Source organism: Leopardus geoffroyi, chromosome B3 (assembly GCF_018350155.1).
Source record: "Leopardus geoffroyi isolate Oge1 chromosome B3, O.geoffroyi_Oge1_pat1.0, whole genome shotgun sequence".
NCBI classification, from domain to species: domain Eukaryota; kingdom Metazoa; phylum Chordata; class Mammalia; order Carnivora; family Felidae; genus Leopardus; species Leopardus geoffroyi.
In genome coordinates this window covers 135,236,262-135,261,772 of record NC_059337.1, presented here as the reverse complement: position 1 = coordinate 135,261,772, position 25,511 = coordinate 135,236,262, and the positions used below count along the sequence as shown (strand labels likewise).

At 48.7% G+C, this 25,511-nt stretch overlaps 1 protein-coding gene across 7 annotated transcripts in view; it reads left to right on the top strand.

Annotated features, from left to right (window-relative positions):
* Nucleotides 1–6,781: 6,781 nt before the first annotated feature.
* The window catches only part of FBLN5 (fibulin 5), an 81,734-nt gene continuing 63,004 nt past the window's right edge, over nucleotides 6,782–25,511 (top strand). Inside the window, exons 1-5 of one of the 7 annotated variants that reach the window (XM_045448253.1) lie at nucleotides 6,782–6,900; nucleotides 7,507–7,714; nucleotides 11,500–11,554; nucleotides 13,516–13,567; nucleotides 17,671–17,925. In XM_045448253.1, the coding sequence (XP_045304209.1) occupies nucleotides 7,698–7,714; nucleotides 11,500–11,554; nucleotides 13,516–13,567; nucleotides 17,671–17,925 (379 nt within the window). In that variant the 5' untranslated portion in view covers nucleotides 6,782–6,900; nucleotides 7,507–7,697. Of the gene's footprint in view, nucleotides 6,994–7,208; nucleotides 7,715–7,891; nucleotides 8,234–10,542; nucleotides 10,562–11,499; nucleotides 11,555–13,515; nucleotides 13,568–17,670; nucleotides 17,926–25,511 lie in introns of those variants that run through there. The other 6 variants (XM_045448257.1, XM_045448258.1, XM_045448254.1 and 3 more) reach the window with 6 other exon arrangements.

Below are 25,511 nucleotides of genomic sequence, written 5' to 3'. Positions count from 1 at the left end.
TTTCATCTTTTTTTTTTTTTTTTTCAACGTTTATTTATTTTTTGGGACAGAGAGAGACAGAGCATGAACGGGGGAGGGGCAGAGAGAGAGGGAGACACAGAATCGGAAACAGGCTCCAGGCTCCGAGCCATCAGCCCAGAGCCTGACGCGGGGCTCGAACTCACGGACCGCGAGATCGTGACCTGGCTGAAGTCGGACGCTCAACCGACTGCGCCACCCAGGCGCCCCAATTTCCTTATTTTTTAAATGTTTTACTTATTTTTGAGCGAGAGAGACACGGAGCGTGAGTGGGGCAGGGGCAGAGAGACGAAGACACAGAATCCGAAGCAGGCTCCAGGCTCTGAGCTGTCAGCACAGCTGACGCGGGGCTCCAACTCACAAACCGCGAGATCATGACCTGAGCCGAAGTCAGACGCCTGACTGAGCCACCCAGGCGCCCGCAGAACCAATATTTTAAAAGCTCACTATATGCTTAACATGAACATGACACAGGGCAGAAACCATGAAGGATGGCATTGAGACATCCATATTGATTTACATAAATATGTAAAATGTATGGGTTTAAAAAATGTCATTAGATTAGGGGCACCTGGGTGGCTCTGTTGGTTAAGCGTCCAACTCTTGATTTTGGCTCAGGTCATGATCTCACGGTTTGCAGGTTCAAGCTCTGCATCGGGTTCTGCACTGACAGCAGGGAGCCTGCTCCATTCTCTCTGTGTCCCTCTCTCTCTGCCCCTCCCTTGCTTGCTCTCTCACACAAAATAAACATTAAGACAACTTCATTAGATTAAAAGGCAAAAGACAAACTGAGGGAAGTGTTTGTAACATAGATGACAATGGAGAACTACCTTTACTTTAGAAATAGAAATAGGCAAAGAAAGTAGAGAGAGCAAGTGATGCCCCTTAGGGTTTCTGGCAGAGGCTGCTGCTTGCCTTCTGATGTCTGTTCTCTGCTTTCACAGTGAGAGAACTCCAGATTTTTTAGGTGAATCGGTTGGTGATCTCTCAGGACACAGGCTACATCAGCCAGTGTCCTTTGTGGCTAGGTGCTTCTCTCAACTTCTGTCCTGCTTCCTGAAATGTGAGTGTGATGGTGGTGCGCCATTTTGGACCCAGTAGAGGGAGGTCAACACTCTAGAGATTGCCAAGCACAAGGTAGATGGAGCCTGAATCTCTGGTGCTTTAAAGGGATATTTTTAAAGTTAGTATTATTATTATTATTATTATTATTATCATTATTATTTTAGAGAGACACACGCACAGAGTATGAGTGGGGGAAGGGCAGAGCGAGAGGGAGACACAGAATCCGAAGCAGGCTCCAGGCTCTGAGCTCTCAGCACAGAGCCCGACGCGGGGCTCGAACTCATAGACTGTGAGATCATGACCTGAGCCAAAGTTGGACGCTCAACCAACTGAGCCACCCAGGCGCCCCCCGAGGTATTTCTATCTAAGAAAAAAAAAAATCAACACAAACCCCCACCACCAACAACCCCGAACCAACAACAACCACTAATTTATTTATTCGTTCACAGAGAGTGAACTAATTACCTTGATGTGGTGCCTGGTTAAGTCAGGAGAGGAAACGGATTTGGAGAAAGAGCCCATAAGGAGTTGAACATCTGGGTCTGCAGAGCAAGAGAGATGCTAGGGATTGTGAGAGGGCTTTGTTCAGGAGTCATCTGCATAAGGCTGACAGTTTATGGGACCTATGTCTGAGACCAGTGACTATTCCCAGGACGGAAGTGGGAAAGAGTTGAGCACAGGATCTCACCTCGGGGGACTCTTTGGTTAGGGAGGAGGAGAAAGAGAGGGGGCTGGAGAAAATGCAGACTCAGTGGGCAAGCCAGGATAACTTAAAGTCTTCAAGACAGGAGAGGAGAAGATAGGTCATTATGCTCAAATCCTTCAGAGGGACAAAGGAACCGTCAGGAATGGAGAAAAGGGCATTGCATTTGGCCATGAGATCACTGGAAAACTCAGGAAGTACCATTTCGAGTGAATGGTGGGGCATGGCGGGAAGTCGGAGGGCGAAGGCAGGACTAGGTGGTGAGGGGGCGGCTGGCACACAGAGGAGGCTGAGAAAGAGAGGAGGAGGAGATCAGGACTCACAGGGGCATCAGGACAATAGAAATTCCCCCTCCACCATTTGGGAAGACCTGTGCCTTCCTTGGGCACTGGCGGTTATTCTAGTTTTCTGATTGTTTGGGGCCAAGTTTGGGTAATGTAAGAAGTGAGAGCCTTTACGAATGCTAAGAAAAGAAGAAAAGGTAATGATGGGAGGGACCATGCAGTTCTAAGCATTTGTGGGCAGCTAGGAGGGAAGCAGCCATGTAAGGAGCAAGTCAGAGAAAGCAAATCTTAGTAACTGGAAAGAATGAGGGCCCTGGAGCCAAATAGGCTTGGTGTGGGCTGGAATTTGGACTGCTCATTGTCTACAGGGCCCTAATCTCCCTGGGTCTTTTCTTCATCTGCATAATGCAGGGTTTCCTATTTTACAGGGTTATTAAGGGGGTCAAAGGAGAGGGTTTGTGTGGAGTCTAGACATTCAATAACATCCTCTTCCCTGTTTTGCTTTTGCTTCCAGAAAGGCATTGTGATGTGATTATTTGGGGCAGTAAAACGTTAAACAATTTAATATTAGTAGTCAAAATATATCGTTAAATGTATAATTTTGTGAATTTCCCCCCTAATTTTAATATCGTCTTTTTTTTTTTTTTTTTTTTTTAAGAAAAATAGCCCATCTGTCTTCCAATTTACGGCACAGTGAAGATATTGACCCTCATTGGAGCCAGGAAGGTCCCACTCAGTAGATGATAAACTCTCATATGTTCACTGCAATGTACATTTTGTGAGGTTGTTTCACCGTTGTGATTGTACCTGATTCTGATGATGGCGGGAGGGGCAGATGTTGGGATTTCTATGCAGCAACGAAGAAAAGGAAAACCACTTAGGGAAGTGGTGATCTCTAGGAGCCAACAAGGGTCCCAGGGACAGGTAAGCTGGTGGCCTTCCACCAGTGGAGTGGCCCCAAAATGTTGAAGAAAGAGAAGCGGGTCGGTGCCAACCTGGACAGAGCACATCACTCCAGCACCTGTCTTGGTCAATTATTTATTCATAACTCTGATAAAGTCAAGTAAGTCATAGTCAGCAGATAACATAGTTGTCAAAGCTGGGGTGATACTTAATAATTTACATAGTAAAATTCATGTTGAAAAAGATCTCGAGGGCCGCCTGGGTGGCTCAGTCGGTTAAGCTTCCGACTTTGGCTCAGGTCACGATCTCGCAGTTTGTGAGTTCGAGCCCCGCGTCGGGCTCTGTGCTGACAGCCCAGAATCCTGCTTCGGATTCAGTGTCTCCCTCTCTCTCTGCCCCTCCCCTGCTCACGCTCTGTGTCTCTCTGCCTCTCAATAATGAATAAACGTTAAAAAAAAATTTTTTTTTAAAGAAAAAGATCCTGAACAGTGGATGAAAATTTAAGAGGGGCCCATGAAAAACCTTGTTCTCTGTTAAGGAGGACTGGCAGTCCAAGGACAGGATGAAAGCGAAGGTGTTAAGCAGCCTGTGTATGACGGATTGTTTCTGTTGATGTCAGTTCAGTACGAGCCAGAAGGCGGATGCAGCCACTGGAGGAGAAGCTGGAGGAGGCAGCAGCAGGGTCATGTGACCTGTGAGGAGCCGCTGAAAGAACTGGGGGGTGCTCAGCCCCCAGGAAGGGGACACCAGCACTGGCAAGAGGTGGAGCTGTTTTCATGAAAAGATGGTAGAAGGTGAGTAGCCCATGTGGAGGGGAGAATTAGGACCCATGGAGGCAGTTGCACATAGGGAAGCAGATTTGACGTCAACTCAAGACAGAACTTTCTAACAGTCTGAGCTGTTCAACAGATACCTGGGCTGTTTTATGAGGTTATGATTCTCTTGGTCCGTGGAAGCTGATAATTTGCTGGTTACTAAAGATATTTTTGGGGGGGGATTGTATAGGGTAAGGAATTGGGCACAGTGACACTCACGAGGATAACTCCCTTTTATTGTATTCTCACATCAACCCTGAGAGGTAACTGTTATCTCCATTTTGCAGATGAGGAAACCAAGATGCAGAGAGGTGAAGTGATTCACCCAAGGTCACCCAACAGGTAGGTGGCAAAACCAAGACAAAGACCCAAGCCTTTCATTGCAACCCTAACTCTCTTCCCTCTTCCAAACTTAGAGTTTTAAATGGAAACAATCTCTGGTCCAAGATGGATGCCTGGAAAGTTTTGTTTTCAAGATCCTCAATTTGCTCATGTAGACAACAGGCATATTGATTTTCTCTCCCTCCTTTTCCTTCCAGAAGGGTGATAGTATGGGCACCCGGGTGGCTCAGTCGGTTAAGCGTCTGACTCTTGGTTTTGGCTCAGGTCATGATCTCATAGTTCGTGAGTTTGAGTCCCACATCAGTCTCCTCACTGACAGTGTGGAGCCTGCTTGGGATTCTCTCTGCCTCTCTCTCTCTCCATCTCTGTCAAAATAAATAAATAAACTTAAAAAAAAAAAAAGAGGGTTGATAGAATATGTGAGGCATATGAACTAAGTCATTTAAAACTCTCCTACCCCCCAAATAGCTCTACATAAATAGAATATATGTGTATATTAAAGTAACCTCATATTTTGGATACGTAATACATGCTTGTGGTCCAAAATTCAAATTTTACCCAAAGGTGAGCAGGGGAGAGTGAATTTTCCTTTTAATTCTTTTCCCTAGCTGCCTACCAAACGTCCTTCCTAGAAGACAAAAAATGCTAACCGTTCCTCACGTTATCATTCAGGAAACGTCTTTTCTCTATATATACAAGCAAGAACTTGTGGATATATTTTTTTTTCTCAAATGGTGGCACGCTCTATACAGTTCTACAGCTTGCTTTTATACGTATTGCTACATTAGATGAAGCTATGTGAAATCACTAACATTCTGCCAGTTTGACTGTACTGGAAACCCTTCAATGTTAGCATGCAAGGAGCTGGTTTAGTCCTTTAAATAAAATGGGTAACAAACGTAAGACCCTCCAAGTCCTAAGCGTATACTGTGTAACCAGTTACCCAGATTGATAATTCGAATGTTATCAGCAGAAATGCCCTTCGCAATCACTACCTCACTCAGAATTCTATATAAAAGGAGTCATCCAGTATGTATGCTTATTTACCTAGCTTTTATTGTCGGTTGCATAATTGTCCAGTTTGGGAAGTCCCTTACTTTATTTAACCCTGTTGGTACCCAACTGAAGGATGTTAAGGCTCTTTATAAACTTTCACAAGTGGGATCAGTGAACAACCTTGGAAATCTCTACACCCAACGTGGGGCTCAAACCCACGACCCCGAGATCCAGAGTATCTCCTCCCTCCGAGCCAGCCAGGTGGCCCAATAAAATGTATTTTTAAAAAATGTTTTATTGGGGTTCCTGGTGGCTCAGTTGGTTAAGCATGTGACTCTTGGTTTCAGCTCAGGTCGTGATCTCACGGTTCATGAGTTCTAGCTCCGCATCGGGCTCTGTGCTAACAGTGGGGAACCTGCTTGGGATTCTCTCTCTCTGCCTCTCTCTGTGCCCTTCCCCACTTCTCTCTCTCTCTCTCTCTCAAAATAAATAAATAAACTTAAAAAAAGAAGTAAACAATGTCTTGTTATGGGAAATTTTCAACATACACAAAGTAAATAGGAGAGCGTAATGGACACAGCTTCAAGAACTATTAGTATTCTGCTATTTGTTGTTGAATGCACTCTTACTTTTATTACTTTTTGAAGTTTTTGGCGCACCTGGGTGGCTCAGTCAGTTACACGTCCAACTTCAGCTCAGGTCATGATCTTGTAGTTCCTGGGTTCGAGCCCTGCGTCGGATCTGTGCTGACAGCTCAGAGCCTGGAGCCTGCTTCGGATTCTGTGTCTCCCCTCTCTCCGCTCCTCCCCCACTCACGCTCTGTCTCTCTTTCTCTCTCTAAAAAACAAATAAAAACATTTTAAAAAATTTAACATTTTTATTTTTATTTAAGCAATCTCTAGCCCCAACCTGGGGCCCACACTCATGACCCCCAAGTCGAGGGTAGCATGGTCTTCTGACTGAGCCAGCCAGGCTTCCCTGAATGCATGTTTAGAGTAGGATTCCATTTATTTACTAAAAAGATGGGCCTCTGGGAAGGCTAACTGTGTAGACTTTGGAGTCTCAGCTGTCTCAGTGAATAGCCGTGTGACCATGGGGGAGTTGAGGAACCTCTCTTCATCTCACTCTACTGCAACGGAGATACTAATCCCTACTGCATGGAGTTAAGGTGAGGAGAAAGGACTTCATCAGTGCCTTCCCAGCTGTAAGTAGGGCTTTGTTGAGGGGCCCATGGGGAGACGCAGGGAGGAGAGGAGCAATCTGGACTACCGCCCATCCAACCAACCTCTTTCATAGACTAGTGTCTTTGAGAAGACTTCATTCCACAGAAAGATTCCAATGCTTAAAAACAGAAAGAAAGGAAGGAATAGTTTGCAACCACTGATACAACGAATGTAAAACACTTAACATCATGCCTCTTGTTCTTATCCATCATTCTGCTTTCCCTGACTGTCCTTTTTTGTCTTCTCAAATCTCTATTTCACTCCTTAAAATCATTTTCGAGTCGAGGATTTTTTTTTTTTTTAATTAAAAAAATTCCCAGCTGGATTGAGATGTCACATTGAGGACGTGTAAGGTGCACACGGTCTCTGGATATTTTCACTGAAGTCAGAACATGCCCCTCCAGAATCAGGGGGTGAGGGCGGGGCGGGGCGAGCGTCCTCGCGAAGGTTTGCGTTGCACAAGCTCCTTGTCTCCCATTAGCATCGGCCAGATCCCATCCTCCTCTTCTTCCCCACCCCTTCGTGCTCTCCACCCCTTCTTCTGGAAAACCGTGAGTCTCCTGTCGCTGCCCCCAGGCCTCCGCTTCCCTGGGTCTGGCTTCCCAATACTTGATAAGATTCTGGTCCCCGTCGCTGTGCTTGTCGTGAGTTCAAGGCATCCGTCTCCCGGAGGAGGGGCGTCCCCAGGCCACCGCCCCCAGCACCCCCCCTTCCCCCCCCCCCCCCCCCCCCCCGCCACCCGCCACCGCCTCGGCCTGACCGGCCCCAGCCGGGCAGGGACGTCCTCGCGGGGTGGGAAGTAAAGGGTCAACAGGCCCTCCCAGCCCCCCCCCGCCCCCCCCCCCGCACTTGCCCGCCAATCGCCTCCGGTAGAGATGCGGGGAGCCCGAGTGCGGCTGCTCCGGCGGGGCGCGGGACAGGGCTCTCCTCCCAGCGCTGGGTCCTGGCAGACGCCCCAAGATTGTTGTGAGGAGTCTAGCCAGTTGGTGAGCGCTGTAATCTGAACCAGCTGTGTCCAGACTGAGGCCCCATTTGCATTGTTTAACATACTTAGAAAATGAAGTGTTCATTTTTAAAATTCCTCCTCCAATTGGTTTAATGCTGAATTACTGAAAAGGGCTAAGCAAAACCAGGTGCTTTCTCTGTGGGCTCTCCAGTGGCTCGGAGCACCCAGGCTCTCCCCTCGTCCTCCCCACGACTGGCTCGTCCCCCTGGAATAAACACACCGGCCAGCCCCACGCTCGCTCGCTCGGGCCCAGAGGGAGCTGAAGTTCAGGGCCGGCTCCGAGGTCCCGCGCTGCCAGCTTTCTCGTTTCCCCTTTGCCGCTCCCGCTCCCGCATCTTGGACATGCCAGGATTAAAAAGGTAGGTCCCCCCCTCCCCGCTCAGGACTTTTTCTTCCAGGGTCTGGAAAGCTTACTGAAAAACCCGAGGGGTGGAAAATGGCTATGGCTGGGATTCAGGCTGTGTCAGGATGTTGGAAAAGGCATTAGCTAGTGATGCAATGATATTGTTAATTATAAAAAGCTGCGCCTTTGTAATTTCCATCTTGAAGCCTTCTTTTGGGAGTGGGTATTTTATAACACGGTTTCAGAAGTCCGCGTCCCGGAGAGAGCTGCAGAACCCTCGGAGCCCGACTCTCCTTTCTTTTCCCAACGGGCAGCCGTTTTAGGATATATATCTGTTTCTGAAGTTGGGGGGCCAATTGCTAGTTCGCTAGCAATTACTAGCAATTACTTTGTTGCATTGGCTGTTGGACAAGCGGCTGGGCTAGCTGGACATCCCCACCTTGGGTTTGCTCTATGTCTGTGTGGGATTCACAAAGGGCATGCGACCCAGAAGTTTCAAGCCAATGAGAAGCGGGGACTACAGACAGAAATACATGTAAGCAAATGTTTTGCTGTTCTTGAAGGAAATTGCAATTCCAGTCAAGTAAGCCTTCAACCTTGAAGAACTTTAGATTATATCTGCACAGTCTTTTATCTATGGAACTCTTGAAAATGTGGCTTGCTTTAGACACATGAACTCTGTGTGTGTGTGTGTATGTGTGTGTGTGTGTGTGTGTGTGTGTGTGATGCCTGACCTGGCCACCAGCACTTCTGTGACAGACAGCCCTGAGATACCGTTGGTCTCTCTGGCTTTCCTTGCAGTTTAGGCTGGTGCACAAAATGGGTGGACCCACCTGATGTTGAAAGTTCCGGGGACCAGTTGGGAACCTCAGAGGCTCCCCTAGAACTCCTGTAGTTTTTCGAGGGTTCTGGAGTTCTTCGTGACAAGGTGTAACTATTTGAGAGACCGTGGGAGCAGAAGGGCGCGGGTTCTTTCATTTTCGGAAAACCCTCTCGATCAGCCTGGAACTGACTTGGCCCTCAGGACCTGGCTGTGGCTCTCCCAGGAGGCTGGGCTGCAGGCTGGACCTCTCAGAGGAGCCCTGTCCCAGAGCTGCCCTCCGGCCAAAGGGAACAGGCAGGCGGGAGTAGGGGGAGAAATGGGGTTAGCATGGCTTTTCCACTCACTCTTGGAGCCCACTGCATTCAGTCAGGCTGTGCTGTCTCCAACATAAACGAGACAGGGTTTTATAACCAAGCGAAAGGAAACTTCATGTGAAGAAACAGGAAAACATTGAAATTCATAATATACAGCTTGGAAAATAAATTTGTTATTGTTCTTTCATTCCTTCCAGATATAAATCTGGCCGTCGCAAATATCAAAAAACCCTCGGGTTTGGCTCTGCACTTTATAAGGTCAGAGCTGTCTCCGGCGTTCTAGAACCTGGCTCACACAGGCACTTACACGAAATGAAAGCATGTGGACTCTCAGGGTCTTTCTTCTTTGGATCAGGGACCAGAGGAAGGAAGCGGGCCTGCGTCTTCCAGCACCACATCAGGGTTCTGTTCCCTCTGGATGTCACCTCGATCCTGGGGCCCTCCAAGTACCCAGTGTTGCTGATCGAGATGGGCCTTGTGTCATGGATTGAGTGAGCTTTGTAATGTATCGAACATTCTTTTCATGAAGGGAGCGATTTTAAAGAGGAGGTGTATATGGATAGGAGCAGGTCTTCAAGATCACCTCCTCCAGGAAGCCTTCTTTGACCTTCTTGTCTCTGCTGCGAGCCTGGCTGTCATGGTGCTCGCTGGGTGTTTCTCCCAGTGTCCCTCTATACAAAGCGTAGAGACGTTATCAAGTGGTTCTACGACCAGCTCCCCACGGCAGCGACTGAGTCATAGTTTTGGGAGCTCTTCCGTCTAGGGTCTATGTTGGCAAGTGGTGGTTGCCCAGAGAAATCACTATTGAACTAAACGCTAATAGCACTAATAGCAATAAATAAAGCTCTTCACATACACAGATTTTTTTAAAAGCCATTGTAACCATTTTTAAGCATACATTCAGTAGCGTTAAGTACATTTCACGCTGTGCAGTCAATCTCTAGAACCCTTTTCATCTTGCAACACTGAAACTCTGTCCTCAAGAAACGCTACCTCCCCGTTCCTTCTTCTCCTCAGCCCCTGGCACCCGCCATTCTGCTCCTTGTTTATATGATTTTTAAGTTTTTTTAATGTTTATTTATTATTTTTAAGAGAGGGAGAGAGAGAGAGACATACAGAATCTGAAGCAGGCTCCAGGCTCCGAGCTGACAGCACAGAGCCCGATGGGGGGCTAGAACTCACAAACCGTGAGATCGTGACCTGAACTGAAGTCAGATGCTTAGCCGACTGAGCCACCCAGGCGCCCCTGTCTCTAGGATTTTGACTGTTCTACGTCAAAATGGAATCATACCGAATTTATCCTTTTGTGACTGGCTTATTTCACTTAGTATACCGTCCTCAAGGTTTATCCATGTGGCAGCAGGTGTGAGAATTTCCTTCCTTTTAAAGGCTGGATAATATCTCGGTGTGCATGTTGTTTATTCATTCATCTGTCGACGGACTCGTGGGTTGTTTTCCTCTTTTGGCTGTCGTGAGTTACCTGCTATGAACATGAGTGTACATATATCTCTTCAGGTCCCCACTTTCACTTCTTTTGGGTGTTTCCCCAGGGGTGGGATTGCTGGATCGTATGGTGAATCCATTTCTAATATTCCGGGGCACTGCTCCCGCGGCTACAGATTGCATCATCTCCCCACCAACAGTGCCCAAGGGGCCCGATTTCTTCACGTCCTTGCTAACACATGTTTTCTGCTCTTTCGATTACAGCTGTCCTCATGGATGTGAGGTGGTATCTATTTTGTATATGTTTTAAATGTTTGTTGGTTTTTGAGGGGGGGAGGGGCAGAGAGAGAGCGAGACAGAGAATCCTAAGCAGGCTCTGCGCTGACAGCAGAGAGCCCGATGCGGGGCTCGAACTCACAAACCGTGAGATCATGACCTGAGCCGAAGTCGGACGCTTCACTGACTGAGCCCCCCGGGCGCCTCACTATTTTGTGTTTTGAAAGCATATTGGTGACCATGATTTTATTGGATAGAAGCTTGTGGGTGGTGAAGGGTAGAACTCGCAAGCTCAGAGAGGTTTGCTGGCTTGTGAATGGAGAGCCAGCCTGACCCGGGGCTTCCAGACTCCTCCTCCCAAGCGTTGCCTCTGTGTTCATTCTTCTCCCAGCTGCCCAGGTGCCCCAGCCCCACCTTCGCCATCAGGGCCTGTGGGACACATGCCCTGGGATTAGGCGACTTTCGCGAGACCCCTCTCTTCCATAGAAACTCAGGTGCTTCACATTTGCAGTTTCCTTGCATCCTTTGAGGCTTGTTCTCTCTGTAACCATTTCGGAATAAAGACGTTCAAAACTCAGGCAGATCTCCTTGTGTCAGAAGTGAAGACCAGGCCGCTGGTCAGGACTTAGTGTGTGCCACAGCGGTGGGTTTTAGAGTTTTGTCTTTGAAGCAGCAAAACCTTTTACTAAAAAAAAAAAAAAAAAAAAAAAAAAAAAAAAGTTATCTAACACATTATCCCAACATATGAAGCCAGTAGAAGAAGGATGGTTCTGTCTGGGGCGCTTGGGGGCATCTGGAGTCCACTTTGACCTCTGGAGCACCATATATAAGCACCCACTGGAGTCACCATTGCAAACGCACGGGCAACATGAGACCCGTGTTTATCCCCAGACCTTGATTCTGGAAGTTTCTTGGGCATTGACATACCGGCTTTTTGCTCTGCAGGATACTCACCGTTACCATTCTGGCTCTCTGTCTTCCGAGTCCCGGGAATGCACAGGTATGATTTTTATTTTGTGTGTTATCTAGAAGCGTGCTGAGAATCAGGGTGAGGGTGTCCAGCCACGCATTTCAGAATCCTAGGATGGTGGGGCTGGGAGGGGCTTTGCAGTTCACCCAGGCCGAGCTCTGGGTCGTACAGAGATCAAAGCCGGGCTCAGAGAAGTTGACGCTTGCCCCAGGTCGTACTTTATAGATGGCAGGGCTGGGACCTCAGTGTCCTGATTCCCAATCCAGGACTTCTGATCGGATCTGCTGCCTTACTTGTGTCCCTTGGGTCTCGATTTATGGTAAATGTTAAAAAGTCAAAGGTGCTGTAGTCCTTGAGGGCGGTGGTGCCCACGTGAGTCTCTGTGTCTCCACAGACCCATTTCTGGCTGGAGGAGGTGGGCAGAGGACCCACCTCTGGGCGGACCCCCCTGGCGGGAGTGTGGAGGGTGGCGGAGTCAGGCCCCGGAGGCCTGTAGCACCCAGACTTTATTAAGCCACATTTGTGTCAGCCTTTGAGAATGTGGGCACATCCTTCCTGAAAACCCAGAGCAGCCTCTTTGTCTCTGGCTCAAGGCCTCACTGAGCAGGGCTGAGGGCCCACAGGCAGGTGGGGGAATGTTCTTTCCCTTCGTGTTAAGAATTTCGAAATGGATTCAGGCAATTGGGGATGGAAAGGATCTTAGGAAGAGTCACAGAGACTTAGATCTTGGGAGGACCTTGGAGTCCTCTGACCCAGCCTCATGGTGACAGGTGGTGACATTCAGGCCCGGGGAGGGTGATGGTCCCAGTACTGTGTTTACTGGGCTTTGGGCACCTGGCATATACATCAACACCTCCGGTCGTTACAACCGCCCCGAAGTGAGTACTGTTGCCCCCAGTTTACAGGTGAGGATGTGGAGGCATCAAAAGTTGTATGGTGAGTAGCGGCTGGAGTAGGAAGTTGAAGCCAGGCGGGCTGGCGGAATCGAACCCCCCACTGGTGCTCAGTTGATGATCCAGGGCTGGACTTGGGTCCCCTGGTTTCCCAAGCTGGACGGCACAGCCTCCTGGCTCATTTGCTCCTTGTCTTTCGCCCCAGGGACCTAACACTCCTGAGCCCACTCCCATGAATGCCGGCCAAATCCATCATCCCCACAAACCAGCCCAGAGCTCAGAGAAGCCAAACCCCTGAAAGCTCAGGGACGGCCAGGGACGGGGTTCCTGTAGTCGGAAACATTCCTTTTCCCTGTATTCCTATAAAATGTCTGTCTCCAGGGTCTTCCCCAGAGGCCTACTGTCGGCCCCCGTGACACTTTCCGAAGTTCATAAAGTTGTAACTCAAGTTGCCCGTGAAAACCGCACCCTGTGGGGACTGTTGAGATCTATTTCTAGAAGCATCTTTGTGTAATTGTCTTGCTGAGATTGAAGTGGAGAGATTTCCCCAGTTCTAGTTTTCGTAGAAAACTGACTGCCTCACTGTGTAGGTTTTAGGTTAGAGGATTAGGTTAGGGCATCTCACAGGGGGCAGGGCACCCACAGCGGGCCTGGAGGAGAGGAGGTCGGATGGCACCCAGAGGAAGAGAGTGATTGCCCTTAAAAGCAGTCCTATCCATTCCCAGAAAGATGCAAACACGGAATGTGGCTCATCGTCAGGCAGATTAGGTGTGATTATCACTGCTCTTCATAACTAGGGCAGGAAATGGTCCCAGATCTGCTAAAATTGGGAGTTTTGAGGCAATGGCGTGTGTGTGTTGGGGGGGGGGTGGCCGTTAAAGGGGAATGCTAAGTGTAAAATGATTATAAGAAAATACTCCAAAGAAGAGCGGGCAAATAGGTATTATAATACAGGTGTTGGTATTATGGATGCTTTTTTTTCTTTACTTCATTTCCTGAACTTTCTGTGATGTCCTTGTAATACTTTTATAGTTAAAAAAAAAAACAAAACAGCCAAGAAATTGGCCTTACCTCTCTCTCCTCTCTCCTTTCCTGCAGCAACAATGCACTAACGGTTTCGATCTGGACCGCTCGTCAGGACAGTGTTTAGGTATGAGGCCACTGAGGATCCCGTGCCGGGTGGGGCGTTCAGGGACAGACTGATTGCCGGGTTGTTTCCTACCCACCTGTTGCTCGATGTTATCAAATCTGTATTGGCTTGGATTATGGAAGAAAACAGGGCCACAGAATGCTTGAAGTCAATAATGCCCTTTTATCCATGCTTTTCTGTGTGCCCAGCCCGGGGCTGAGGCCTGTGGGGGGCGAAGATGAGCAAGAACTGGGCCACGTCCCTGAGGGGCTCTCCATCTGTATTCGTCCGCTGTGGCTGCCGTAACAGATTGCTACCAATAGAGTGGCTTGAACGACAGAAAGTGATCTTACAGCTCATCTGTAGATCGTCATCTATATTATTTGTAGGTCAGAAGTGCTACAGGGGTAGCACTTGGTAGATCCTGCCAACATCGAGGGGCCAGGAAAGCTTTTCCCCTTTCTGGAAGCTCTAGGGGAGAATCCTTGCCTTTGCTCATGTGTGTTGTTGGCAGAATTCAGTTTCTTTCTTCTTTTTGATTTTTTTAATGTTTATTTATCTCTGAGAGAGAGAGAGAGAGAGAGAGAGAGAGAGAGAGAGAGAGCATGAGTGGGGGAGGGGCAGAGAGAGGGAGACACAGAATCCGAAGCAGCTCCAGGCTCTGAGCTGTCAGCACAGAGCCCGATGTGGGGCTCGAACCCATGAACCGCAATATCATGACCTGAGCTGAAGTCGGATGCTTAAGTGACTGAGCCACCTAGGCGCCCCAGTTCCTTTTTTTTTTTTATTTTTTTATTTTTTTTTTTTTCAACGTTTATTTATTTTTGGGACAGAGAGAGACAGAGCATGAACGGGGGGAGGGGCAGAGAGAGAGGGAGACACAGAATCGGAAACAGGCTCCAGGCTCTGAGCCATCAGCCCAGAGCCCGATGCGGGGCTCGAACTCACGGACTGCGAGATCGTGACCTGGCTGAAGTCGGACGCCCAACCGACTGCGCCACCCAGGCGCCCCAGCCCTTTTTTTTTTAAATTGAGATATGGTTGACACCTAACGTTGTATGAGTTTAAGGTGCACGACTTGATTTGATATGCTTCTGTATCACAATATGATTACCACCACAGCATTTGCTAACGCCTCCGTCACAGCACGTAATGACGTTTTTTCTTGTGATGAGAACATTTAAGACCTGCTCTCTCAGCAGTTTTCAGGCGTGCAGTTCAGTATTGTCCACTGTCCTCCCAGTGTGGCACGTGACTGTACGGGGGCACTTACCCAGCTTCTACCTGCAGGTTTGTCCCTTTCCCGGCCTTCTCCAGCCCCCAGCCCTCGTCAGCCCCCATTCTACCCACTACTTTTATGGTTTAGCTCTGTTTGATGCCACATGTAAGTGAGATCATGCAGTGTTTGTCTTTCTCTGTCTGCCTTGATCTCACTTAGCATAGCGCTCTCCAGGGCCGTCCATGTTGCCGGAAATGGCACGATCTCCTTCTTTCTCATGGCTGAATAATATTCCATTGAGTGTGTGTATAAATGTGTGTGTGTGTGTGTGTGTGTGTGTGTGTGTGTGTGTGTGTGAAGCTATGTATCTGGTTATAAACCCACCTTTGTCCATTCATTGCTGACAGACACTTAGCTCGTTTCCAGGCCTTGGCTGTTGTGAATAGCGCTGCGGTGAGCACAGGAGTGCAGACATCTCTTTGAGATTCTCTTTTCATTTCCTTTGGATAAATACCCAGAATTGGGATTGCTGGGTCATATGGTAGTTCTGTTGCTAATTTTTTTAATGTTTATTTATTTATTTTGAGAGAGAGAGAGAGAGAGAGCACGCACAAGTGGGGGAGAGGGGCAGAGAGAGAGAGAGAGAGAGGGAGAGAGAGAAGATCCCAAGCAGAATCCTTTGACATGGGGCTCAACCCCATGAACTGTGAGAGCATGACCTGAGCCGAAATCAAGAGTCAGATGCCCAACCGACCAAGCCACCCAGGCTCCCCTATGTTTTAATTTTTTAAAATATTTTTGTAAATGTTTATTTAGTTTTGAGAGACAGGCAGATTGCAAGTGGGGGAGGGGCAGGGAGACAGGGAGAGACAGAATCAAAAGCCGGCTCCAAGCTCTGACTTGTCAGCACAGAGCCCCACGTGGAGCTCGAACCCACGAACTGTGCGCGTTCATGACCTGAGCTGAAGTCGGGCGCTTAACCGACCGAGCCACACAGGTGCCCCTGTTTTTAATTTTCTGAGGAGCTTCCATGCTGTTTTGTGTAGTGGCCGCACCAGTTTACAGCCCCACAGAATTAAGCTTCTGGTGGTTGTGGGACTGAAGCCCCTGTGTCCTCGCTGGCCGTCAGCAGAGGACCTTTCCCGGTTTCAAGAGGCCTCCTCAGTCCCAGCCTCATGGTCCCCTCGCCCATCTTCAGAGTCACCACCGTGAGTTAAGTCCCTCACGGGCTCTGGGATCTCTTCTTTTCCCATCGTCACATCTCCACATCATCAACCCTTCTTGCCTCCTCTTCTTCCGCTTTTAAGGACTTAGGCGATTACACTGCGCTCACCCACGTAATGCCTCCGTCTGAAGGTCAGCCCGGCTGGTTAGCAGCTTTAATTCCACCTGCTGCCTCATTCGCCTTTGCCAGGTAACCTGATACAGTCACAGGTTCCGAGGATTAGGATTGACATTCGGGGGCTATCCTCCTAGCACATCATCTCGTGGGAGAGGCAGACCCAGACGGGAGTGAACTCTGTACGTGGTGGAATAAAGCCATTGCAAAGTTAAGGTGACAGCAATGGGCCCTGCAAAAGTAGGGGAGGGAGTGAGGTCTTATGTCCGGGGTCAGTAAAGAAAGCCTTCACGGAGGCCGCACTTGAATTGGGCACTGACGGACGAATAGGATCCCGAGAAACCGCATTCCAGGCGAAGGAACGGCAGAAGCAAAGACCAGGGGTGGAAAGGACGTTGAGTATAGCATAGTTTGTTGTGGGTGGAGCATAGCATATGTCAAAAGATAATAAGGCAGCCCCACCTGTCCCCACCTCCGGGATGAATTTAGCTTTTTAATTACATTTGATTGAAGCCAGATCATTTGTCTTCCCTGAGCTCACATCAGCTGAGAACCGGAGGGGCGAGAGATGGTTCCAAAAAATGACAAGTGGTGAGGACCCTGGAAAATCTAGGCTTGCACTTTGAGTCCAGGTGCTGGGGGACAAGGATGGGCCAAGGGGTGAGAGGGGGCAGCGGCCATTTTTTTCTGTCCCTTCAGACTTACGGAGGGTCTCAGGCCTACAGCTAGAGAATGGGGCAGCTGAGCCTCCACATTACCCTTTCCTGAGGTGAGAGTTGGGGTGCATTTCTCGGATGAGCCGGCTGGGGTGAGCCGTTGGGACCCAGGCGTCTTTCCCCCAGCCTCTGTTCCCCCATGGAACGACCTCAAGGATGGTGAGAGGGCCCAGTGTGCGGGTTCAGGCAGTGGGCTGCCCGTGCTGGAGCCAGAGGCCAGGCGTCCCCCGTGCCAGCCTAGCGTGGCTGATTTTCTAGGGAACCTACCTCCTGCCCCGGGCGGAACACCAGCCTGGGCTGGAAACGGGCCCGTCTGGTGGCCCGGTGTGAGCTGACTTCCAAGTAAGCCTCCACTTTCTTAACAAGTGACTAGCTCTCAGCCAAGCCTTGTCTTCCTTGATGCAAGGGACTCTCTCCCCTGCCCAGCTGTCACTTGGAGTTGAAGTGGGAACAATGATTAGGTCCATCGCGGTGTTTCCCGAGCATCCTATGGGCACATGGGAGCACCAGAGATGGTTTTAGATGGTACACTCACAGATAAAACACTCTTTATTTTAGTGGTTATATATTCATTGCTACTGTCACCTTCTATTTATGTTAACTGATAGTGTTTGCTTGGGTTTTGTGGATGTGGTCCAGCTTGTGATGTGGTCTCTGGGTGACACTGGCCAACTTGATTCAATTTAGCCAACATTTGGGAATGCCTGCGGTGATGAGCCACGGTCTGCCCTCCCTGTTTGGGAGCAGGTGCTGGGGTAAAGAGTGCTTTGGGGTCCTTTGCTTCAATATGCACCATGCACGGTGTGGCCAGGGAGCCACTAATTCTCATCCTCTTCTGTGGCCCTTCCAGACATTGATGAATGCCGGACCATCCCTGAGGCCTGCCGAGGAGACATGATGTGTGTTAACCAAAATGGCGGGTATTTATGCATCCCCCGAACAAACCCAGTGTACCGAGGGCCCTACTCGAACCCCTACTCGAACCCCTACTCAGGTCCGTACCCAGCAGCGGCCCCACCGCTATCAGCTCCAAACTACCCCACGATTTCGAGGCCTCTCATATGCCGCTTTGGATACCAGATGGATGAAAGCAACCAGTGTGTGGGTGAGTATCCCAGCATCTCAGGCTCCCTGTGCCCTGTGCTCCGGTGAAGTCCTAATCCGGCAACGATGAAGTCCTAACCCATCAAACAATGACTTACCTTCTACAAAGTTCCTTCACTCTTAGCGGCCTGTGTCTCTGGGAACCCTCCCAACCCTAGTCACATGACTGTTCTCCAGAAAGCCAATTTGTTTTTTCTTTATTTTCGTCTATCATCTGTCTAAAGACCAAGCTTATGTTTTCTCTGTCCAATAGTAAATGCATCTGGTCTAATTCAGTGAATCCCAGAGAGAAGATCTAGAAAGACCATCACTTTCCCTTCAAACACCCCTCACCCTTGAATGGAATGTATGCTCTTGAAATAAAAGAAGTCTCGAAGGCCATGGCCAACTGTTCTGGAAAGAGAGTGGGTTCCTTGGGTGGGCGCCCATGTTCTCTTGGCTAAAATGAGCCTCAGTTATGGGAACTCACAGCAAGAGTAGACCTCTGCGGGGAAGGCAACACCACATGCCAGGAGGCCCCAAGGGGGTTGGCAGGTGGTTGGACCCATGCCCTCTTTGGTGTCTGTGGCCAGTGTGGTCTTGGTGGAGGGTTACCTGGATGGTAGCTTTGATGGTTGGACCAAAACCTTTGTAACTGCTTTGTAACTGCTTCCAGCTTTGGTGGATGGTCTAGAGGGATGATGGCTCCAGCCTTTTCTGATCATGGACCCCATATATAAGATCTTTTTGAGCCTGGAGCCCCATGATATGCGTATTACATATCCTAGTATACTAATATGGTTTGAAGAGTATAAAGCATACATTGAAACAGAACATTTTAGAGGATGTGATAAAAATAAGTGTGCATTGAAATTCTAGTACTTTCTTCCTATACCCCAAAGCCTCAGGAGACCACTGGTGTACCTAGTGAGACTTTTGTTGGTCCCATTTCAGGGCTCGGAAGTATTGAGCTGTCAGAGAAGTTGTGCTGGTTATTTGTAACGTCTTCTATACGTTCATGGAAATGAGCATCCATGTCCATCTGGATGCATGGAAATAGTATGCAAATGAGTGTCTTCAGAGCTGCAAGGGGAAATTGGATACACCTGGACCCAGACTTCTCCATTCTTACTGGTCTCAAGGGACGTGTGTGTGTGTGTGTGTGTGTGTGTGTGTGTCAGAGAAAGAGAGAGGGAGGGAAGGAAAGAGAGAGATGGGGGAGAGGGAGGGGAGAGCTGGTTGATGGTCACTCTGAATATAGATGAGTGGGCAAAGGCAAAGAGTATGGGTCCCAGTCAAGCCACGGGCACGATTTGGTGGAGGGAGTGGCACGCACTTCCTTAAAACAAGCAGAACCGTTGTAACTGGAAAGGACTTCAACAATTACCTGCAGCCTCCTCGTCTTATAGGAAAGGGAACAGACACTCCAACAAGTTAGTAATGACACAGGTAGGCTGGGAGTCCGCTGGCCTGACTGCCAGCATACGCTTTCCTAACTTGGCCGCACGAACTCTCTTGTCTGGTAGAAAAGAAATGGTTCCAAAAGGAAATGTGCAGAAGGAGAGGTTGGGGGGCGGTGCTCCTCTTCCAGGATGTCCTGTGGGGCCCGATGCGCCAAGTGCCTGGCTTTGACTTGTAGTGAGGACGGGGGCACAGTAACCCACCAAGGTGCTCCAGGATTTCAGGAGGCGGCCTCGGGTGGCTGGGATGTAGGATGCTCTGCCTGACGTCTGGGCCCCTGAAGTGGCCCCCTCCCTCCCACAGACCTCTTTCCAGGATCCCAGTGCCCTTGAGAATAAGGACATGGCTGGGAAACCTATTCATCGCCTGGTCCCTGTGACGTCATGCAGTTTTATGGCTCCCAACCTGTCACACGGGAGATGCAGAGCCTTCATAATGGCCCTTTTGTAAAAAGAATAGAATCAAGGAGCCCTGGCGAGGACTGGCACTGGGCCCATCCATTTCCAAAAAGTTCAGCATTTATGCATTCATAAGTTCTGAGTTCTTTCTAACTTCCCCTCCCTCCACCCCACCGTTTCCTGATCTACAGAGGTCCTTCTGGGCATTGTAAGAGGTGGCGTCCCAGGGGAGAGGGCGAGAGAAGGGGTGGGGAAGGGAGGCTGCTTCCGCCCACTGTACCCTCCAGGAACAAGAATGCGAGAGGTGGGCTTGAAAACGGGCCAAGGGGAGACGCTCCAAGAGGGGACATTGTCAGTAAAAGTGGAGGAAGTGAGGACACAATTCTCACCTCCTGGAAGAGGAGAATGTAGGTCTGAGCTTGTGGAGGAAGCATGATCAGGAAGAGCTGGGAAACATTTCTGGACCTTTGGTGTCCTAGGAGGGAGGAGAGCCTCTCCAAAAGAGTCTTCTCTTCCCTATCGAGATGAAAATAATAAGAGTGATCACCGGTAGCATCAGTAGTAACAGCAAACACTTCCACTGTGCTGCATGCACTGTGAATATTTACATGTGAATTAACACGTTTACTCCTCACCTCCACCCGCGTGGTAGGACTGTCATCATTCCTGTCATACTGGTAAGGGCCCGGAGCACAGACAGGTTAGGAAACCGGGTCAAGGCAAACGGGGATGAGCCAGGATTTGAAACCATTCAGGCTCTGGATGAGGCTCAGCAAGGTTAAGGTTGTTTAAAGCCTCCCAGAGAGTCTATGTTGGAGCCCTGATTAAACATGAGGGCTTTCTCTTGCCTTTTTTTTTCTGTAATTAAAAGTTTTGTCTTATAAAATCCTGAACCTAGACAAAAGCACGGAGAACATAATGAACACTTACCTACTTATCACTCAGTTGCTGCAATTCTCAGCACAGACCAGCCTTGCTGGTGTTTATTCTCCCCCAGTGGATTAATTAAAGCAAATGTCAGGCATTGTATAACTCCATCCTTAAATGCTTTAGAATGTATCTCTAAGAGATAAAGATTCTTTATTTTTACTTTTTTACCATTTATTTATTTATTTTGAGAGTGAGAGAGAGAGGGAGGGGAGGGGAAGGGCAGAAAGAGAGGGAGAGAGAGAGAATCCCAAGCAGGCTCCACACTCAGCGTAGAGCCCCACACGGGGCTCGGTCTCATGACCGTGAGATCCTGCCCTGAGCCAAAGTCAAGAGTTGGATGCTCAACTGGCTGAGCCACGTAGGCACCCCTTGAGACAAAGATTCTTAAAAAAAAAAAAAAAATAGCCACAAGGCCATTATCAAACCTACAAAAATCAACTTTAATTCCTGTTTATCATTAAATATCCAGGTGGTCAGATTTCCTGGGCCGTGGCATAAATGTCTTCTTTTCTGGTGGTTTGTTTGAATCAGATCCAAGTAAGGTCTACAAATTGCATTTGGTGGGTAATATCTCTTAATCTTTTTTGTTTGTCTTGCTGCTTAGTTGAAGAGGTGGTTTGTTCTATAGAATTCCTTACATTTGACATTTGGCTCACCACGTTTTTATAACATGTTCCTTCATCCATTCTATTTTTCTGTAAATTGTTAATAGATCTGGAGACCTGATCCAGTTCAAATTAAATTTTTTTGGCAAACCGCTTTATAGGCAACACTCTGATCTTTTGTCCCCTTTATGCCCTGGTTGCTCCTCATAAACTATACGACAATCTGCTTAAAGAACAAGTGGACAGTTTCACCATGGCTTCCCTTTTCCTGAGCTTTGGACCCATTTTCAAAGAAGCGGGTTCCTCCCTTGTGCCCAGATTGGACTGTGACCTGTTTCTGCAGGCCGGACAGGGCCAGGCTCAGTGTACAGGTCTCCTGTGCCCTTGAGTTTCCTTCTTGACTTCTCTCTTTTGGGTTCTTCTTTGGAGGTGACTAGACCCTGCTTCTTCTGGAACAAACTTTGGCCGCAGATTTGAGTCCCCCAACCCCTAGCTGTGAATTTGGATCACCTGGGACACTTGTAGACTGAACGGTGACCCATGAATTGCAGCCCATGCGACAAGAAAGTTTTTTGTGTCATCCAGAAAGCTGGCATCTTGGCTTGGGGGTGCTCGGCCCTGGAGCCACCTCCACGAGGGTGGTGGGGCTCATGGCTGGTTAGGATGTGTCCTCCAGATCCTGGACCCTTGGGAGATCGGTGGCCTGCTTCTCTAGCGATGGAGAGCCACATGGACATGGTTAGTCGGCCAGGAGACCCTGTGCTGCTGCGGGGAAGTTATACCTACCTGGGTGCACCCCAGACGCAGACGAAAGGTAAAATCAAACACTAGCAAGGGTTCTGAGCTGGCCAAACGACCTCGTAGAAGCAGGCTGGGATGGGGTTGACAGCGTGGGTGCCGAGGCCTTAGGAAGAGGGGAGCTGGGCTGTGGAGCCAGAGCACCCAGGATTTGAACCCCGACTCAGCAGTCTTCCTATCATAGTGCACTGCCTCAGACCTTTGACCAAGGTCCCTGAATGTGGAGGTCACTTGTTTATGTGTCCCCACTGGGGCTCGACTTGTCACCTCTCTGGGTGGACATTCTTGGTTCTGGCTTTGCCAGTTAACTTGGCTTAGTGGCAAATTTAGGGACTTCGTCAGTGACTTCACCATGCTCATGAAATGTTCTGCGACTGAGCTAGCAGCCTTTTCCTGGAGCCGTGCTACCCCAGGGACTGCAGGAGATCTTCTGGTCATTTGTGAAATTAGGAGCAATGCCTTTATTCTCCCTCCTGGCCCCGGGGATTTCTCATTGATCAAAGCACACGAGCAGGCAGGTAGGGACACATATGGATCCTTCTGGAAGATGGATGGTGCTAGCCTGAGGCTTTCTCTTGAAGGCCAGCCAGTTTTTATTCAGCCAGTGTTGAATGTAACCAGTGTAAACAGAGCATCTATTGGTGCCAGGCTCTGGTCTGGGCACCAAGGGGACAGGGTGTCTGGGCACGGCGCTGGGGCTGTCTCCAGGGCTTACCGTCAAGGGAGGGAGATTAGACGCAAAAGAAGTGGCTGAAACACTAGGTGTCCTGTGATAGGTCTCCGAGATGTGTAAGAGAAGGCAGAGATGGGAAGGCTGTGCATTCTGGAATGGACAGGGCTGGAACTTGGACATCAGATAGGCCTTGATTCCCACCCTAGTTTGGCTGCTTCCTGGCTGTGAGACTTGGGTGTCAGTTTCCTCATCTGTAAAATGGGCATAACAAGGTCTAACTTGCAGAGAACATACAAAAATACCTTGTCCCGTGTCTGCACGGAGTATCACATGGTCCGTGTTAATCAGGAAAGATTCTAGGGTCTTGAGATGATAACCTATAGGAAGATTCATAGAGTCTGAATTCTTTAAAGAGCCTAATTCCTGAAAACCTTTAAAATGACCTAAAACTGAGCTTTGTACATATCCACCTTGCAGACTTTTCGGGACTTTGCCCAGTTCGGCCCCTTATGAGACTTCAGTCAGATTCTGCTTCGAGATGCCAGCGAGTAAACCTAGTTATTTAAACTGTGAAACAAAACAATGAGAAGTCATTCCAACATGATGTTTATTACCAGCAGATAAGACAAGGACGAGAGCACACAGAAACTTCACTTAGCTCCCAATGCAGGGGCTCCTGCAGGCTATTCTTCCTATTTTTTTTTTTTTAATGTTTATTTATTTATTTTGAGAGAGAGAGGGAGAGCATGAACAGGGGAGGGGCAGAGCAAGAGGGAGAGAGAGGATCCCAAGCAGGCCCTATACTGTCAGCATGGAGCCCGACACGGGGCTCCAACTCACGAACCGTGAGATCGTGACCTGAGTCAAAATCAAGTCGGACGTTTAACCGACTGAGCCACCCAGGCGCCCCATTCTTCCTCTTTTTTAGATATAGGCTTTTATGTAGGGCTGTAACATGAAACCTAGTCCTCAGGGATCAGACCGGAAGGAAAATGCAGGGAGCACAGGCCACTCGGTTCTTCAGCTGCTGAGGGCACTGGCATGAGGCTGGCCCGGGAAGAAGGGGGACCAGGATTGAGGCAGGGGCTCCACAGTTGGGTCTGCTCAGCCGTCCTTGTGAAGCAGGCTTCAGCAAGTTTGTTCCCCTGACTCAGGCTGTCCCTTCTCGCTTTGGGTCTTTCCCGGTCATTGGCTGGGACAGTGAGCGAGCAGCAGAGCCTCTCTGAACCTCAGTTTTTCCATCTGTAAACAGGGGATGACAGTACCAACTTCGGTAGGATATTGGTGAGAATTAAGCGAGATACGCATATAAATGGTCTAGCGTGGAGGCTGGCGTGTGGTGAGGGCTAGTAACACTTACTTACTACGATTGTTTTCATGATTTCAGATCTAATCATTCCATTATGAATTCTCCTGCTTCAAATCCCTAATCCTGTTATTCTGTTAGCATTTGTTATTTCCCCTGGGAACTAGGTTTAATAGTGCGTGACTTTCAGAGGGTTGAGGGTTGGATTCTAGCTACTTTTTGGCATGAGAGGCCTCCGAGGAGACCTAAGCAGAGAAGGGACTCTGGGAAGTATCAGGACAGCTCTTTTCCTGGGAAATGCGGTCTGCCGTGGGGCCTGAGGTTCCAGATTCCTCATAAGCCCTTGGGAGACGCTGCTGGTCCCAGAACCACACTTTTTTTTTTTTTTTTTTTTTTTTTTGCAAAGGCTTCCTTCCATCTGTCTATTCTTAGCTAGGACTGCATTTAAAGAAACCTTAAAACTTAATTTTTTCAATATAATTCCCATATTGTTTGAATTTCTGTTTAAAAACGACCCTTCCCCCCACCCCCCAAATTTTTTTAAAGCCTATAAAGACCATGTGGTAAAGGGACATTTGTAAAGGACATTGATAAGAACTAAATAGGGGTGCCTGGGTGGCTCAGTCAGTTGAGCGTCCAACTCTGGTTCAGGTGATGATCTCACAGTTTGTGAGTTCAAGCCTGCATCGGGCTCACTGCTGTCAGCATAGAGCACAGAGCTGATTCGGATCCTCTGTCCCCAACTCTCTCTGCCCCTCCCCCACTCATGCCCCCCTCTCAAAAAATAAAACATTAAAAAAAAAGAAACACGGTATTTATACATCACGTCACAGCTGTAGCAGTTATTCTGAAGCATGTTGAAATATTTGGCATATCTTGAAATTTTGTTCTCACTTATTGCTACTTCAAAATTGTACAGGGTATTAGAGCTGCTGTCCAATCTTATTCAATGCACTGATAAGGAAGCATATATATTACCATCTTACACATCCATTTAAAACATTTTTTGATAAGCCTTTCAATGTAATTGGTCTCTTTTGCAATCCTGTGAATTTCATCGCATGCAATTCAAAGCATTCTTCTGAGCAGGGGTCCGTGGGCTTCATCAGTCCGCAAAATGGGTTCATGAGATACACACAAAAGGCTTAAATTCCTTGGATGAGATGATCTCTCAGGGCTCCTCCAATTTGAGGATGTTCTGCTTTTCCAAATCTTCCCAGTCCTTAGGAAGATAGTCTGGATTTTCCGTTAACTTGTTCTCGTCCAGATTGCTCAGTGATGTGGCCCCCTTCTCTATGTCGTGTTCCAACCAGCACGCGTGCTCAATGACATCTGGCAGGACTGTGTCTCTTCTCCATTTGTGAGGGAGTCCCTCCCACCTACAGCTGTCACTGCCTTTGGGAACCGGCCCTAGTCCGCGGCGAGGTCCAGCCACTG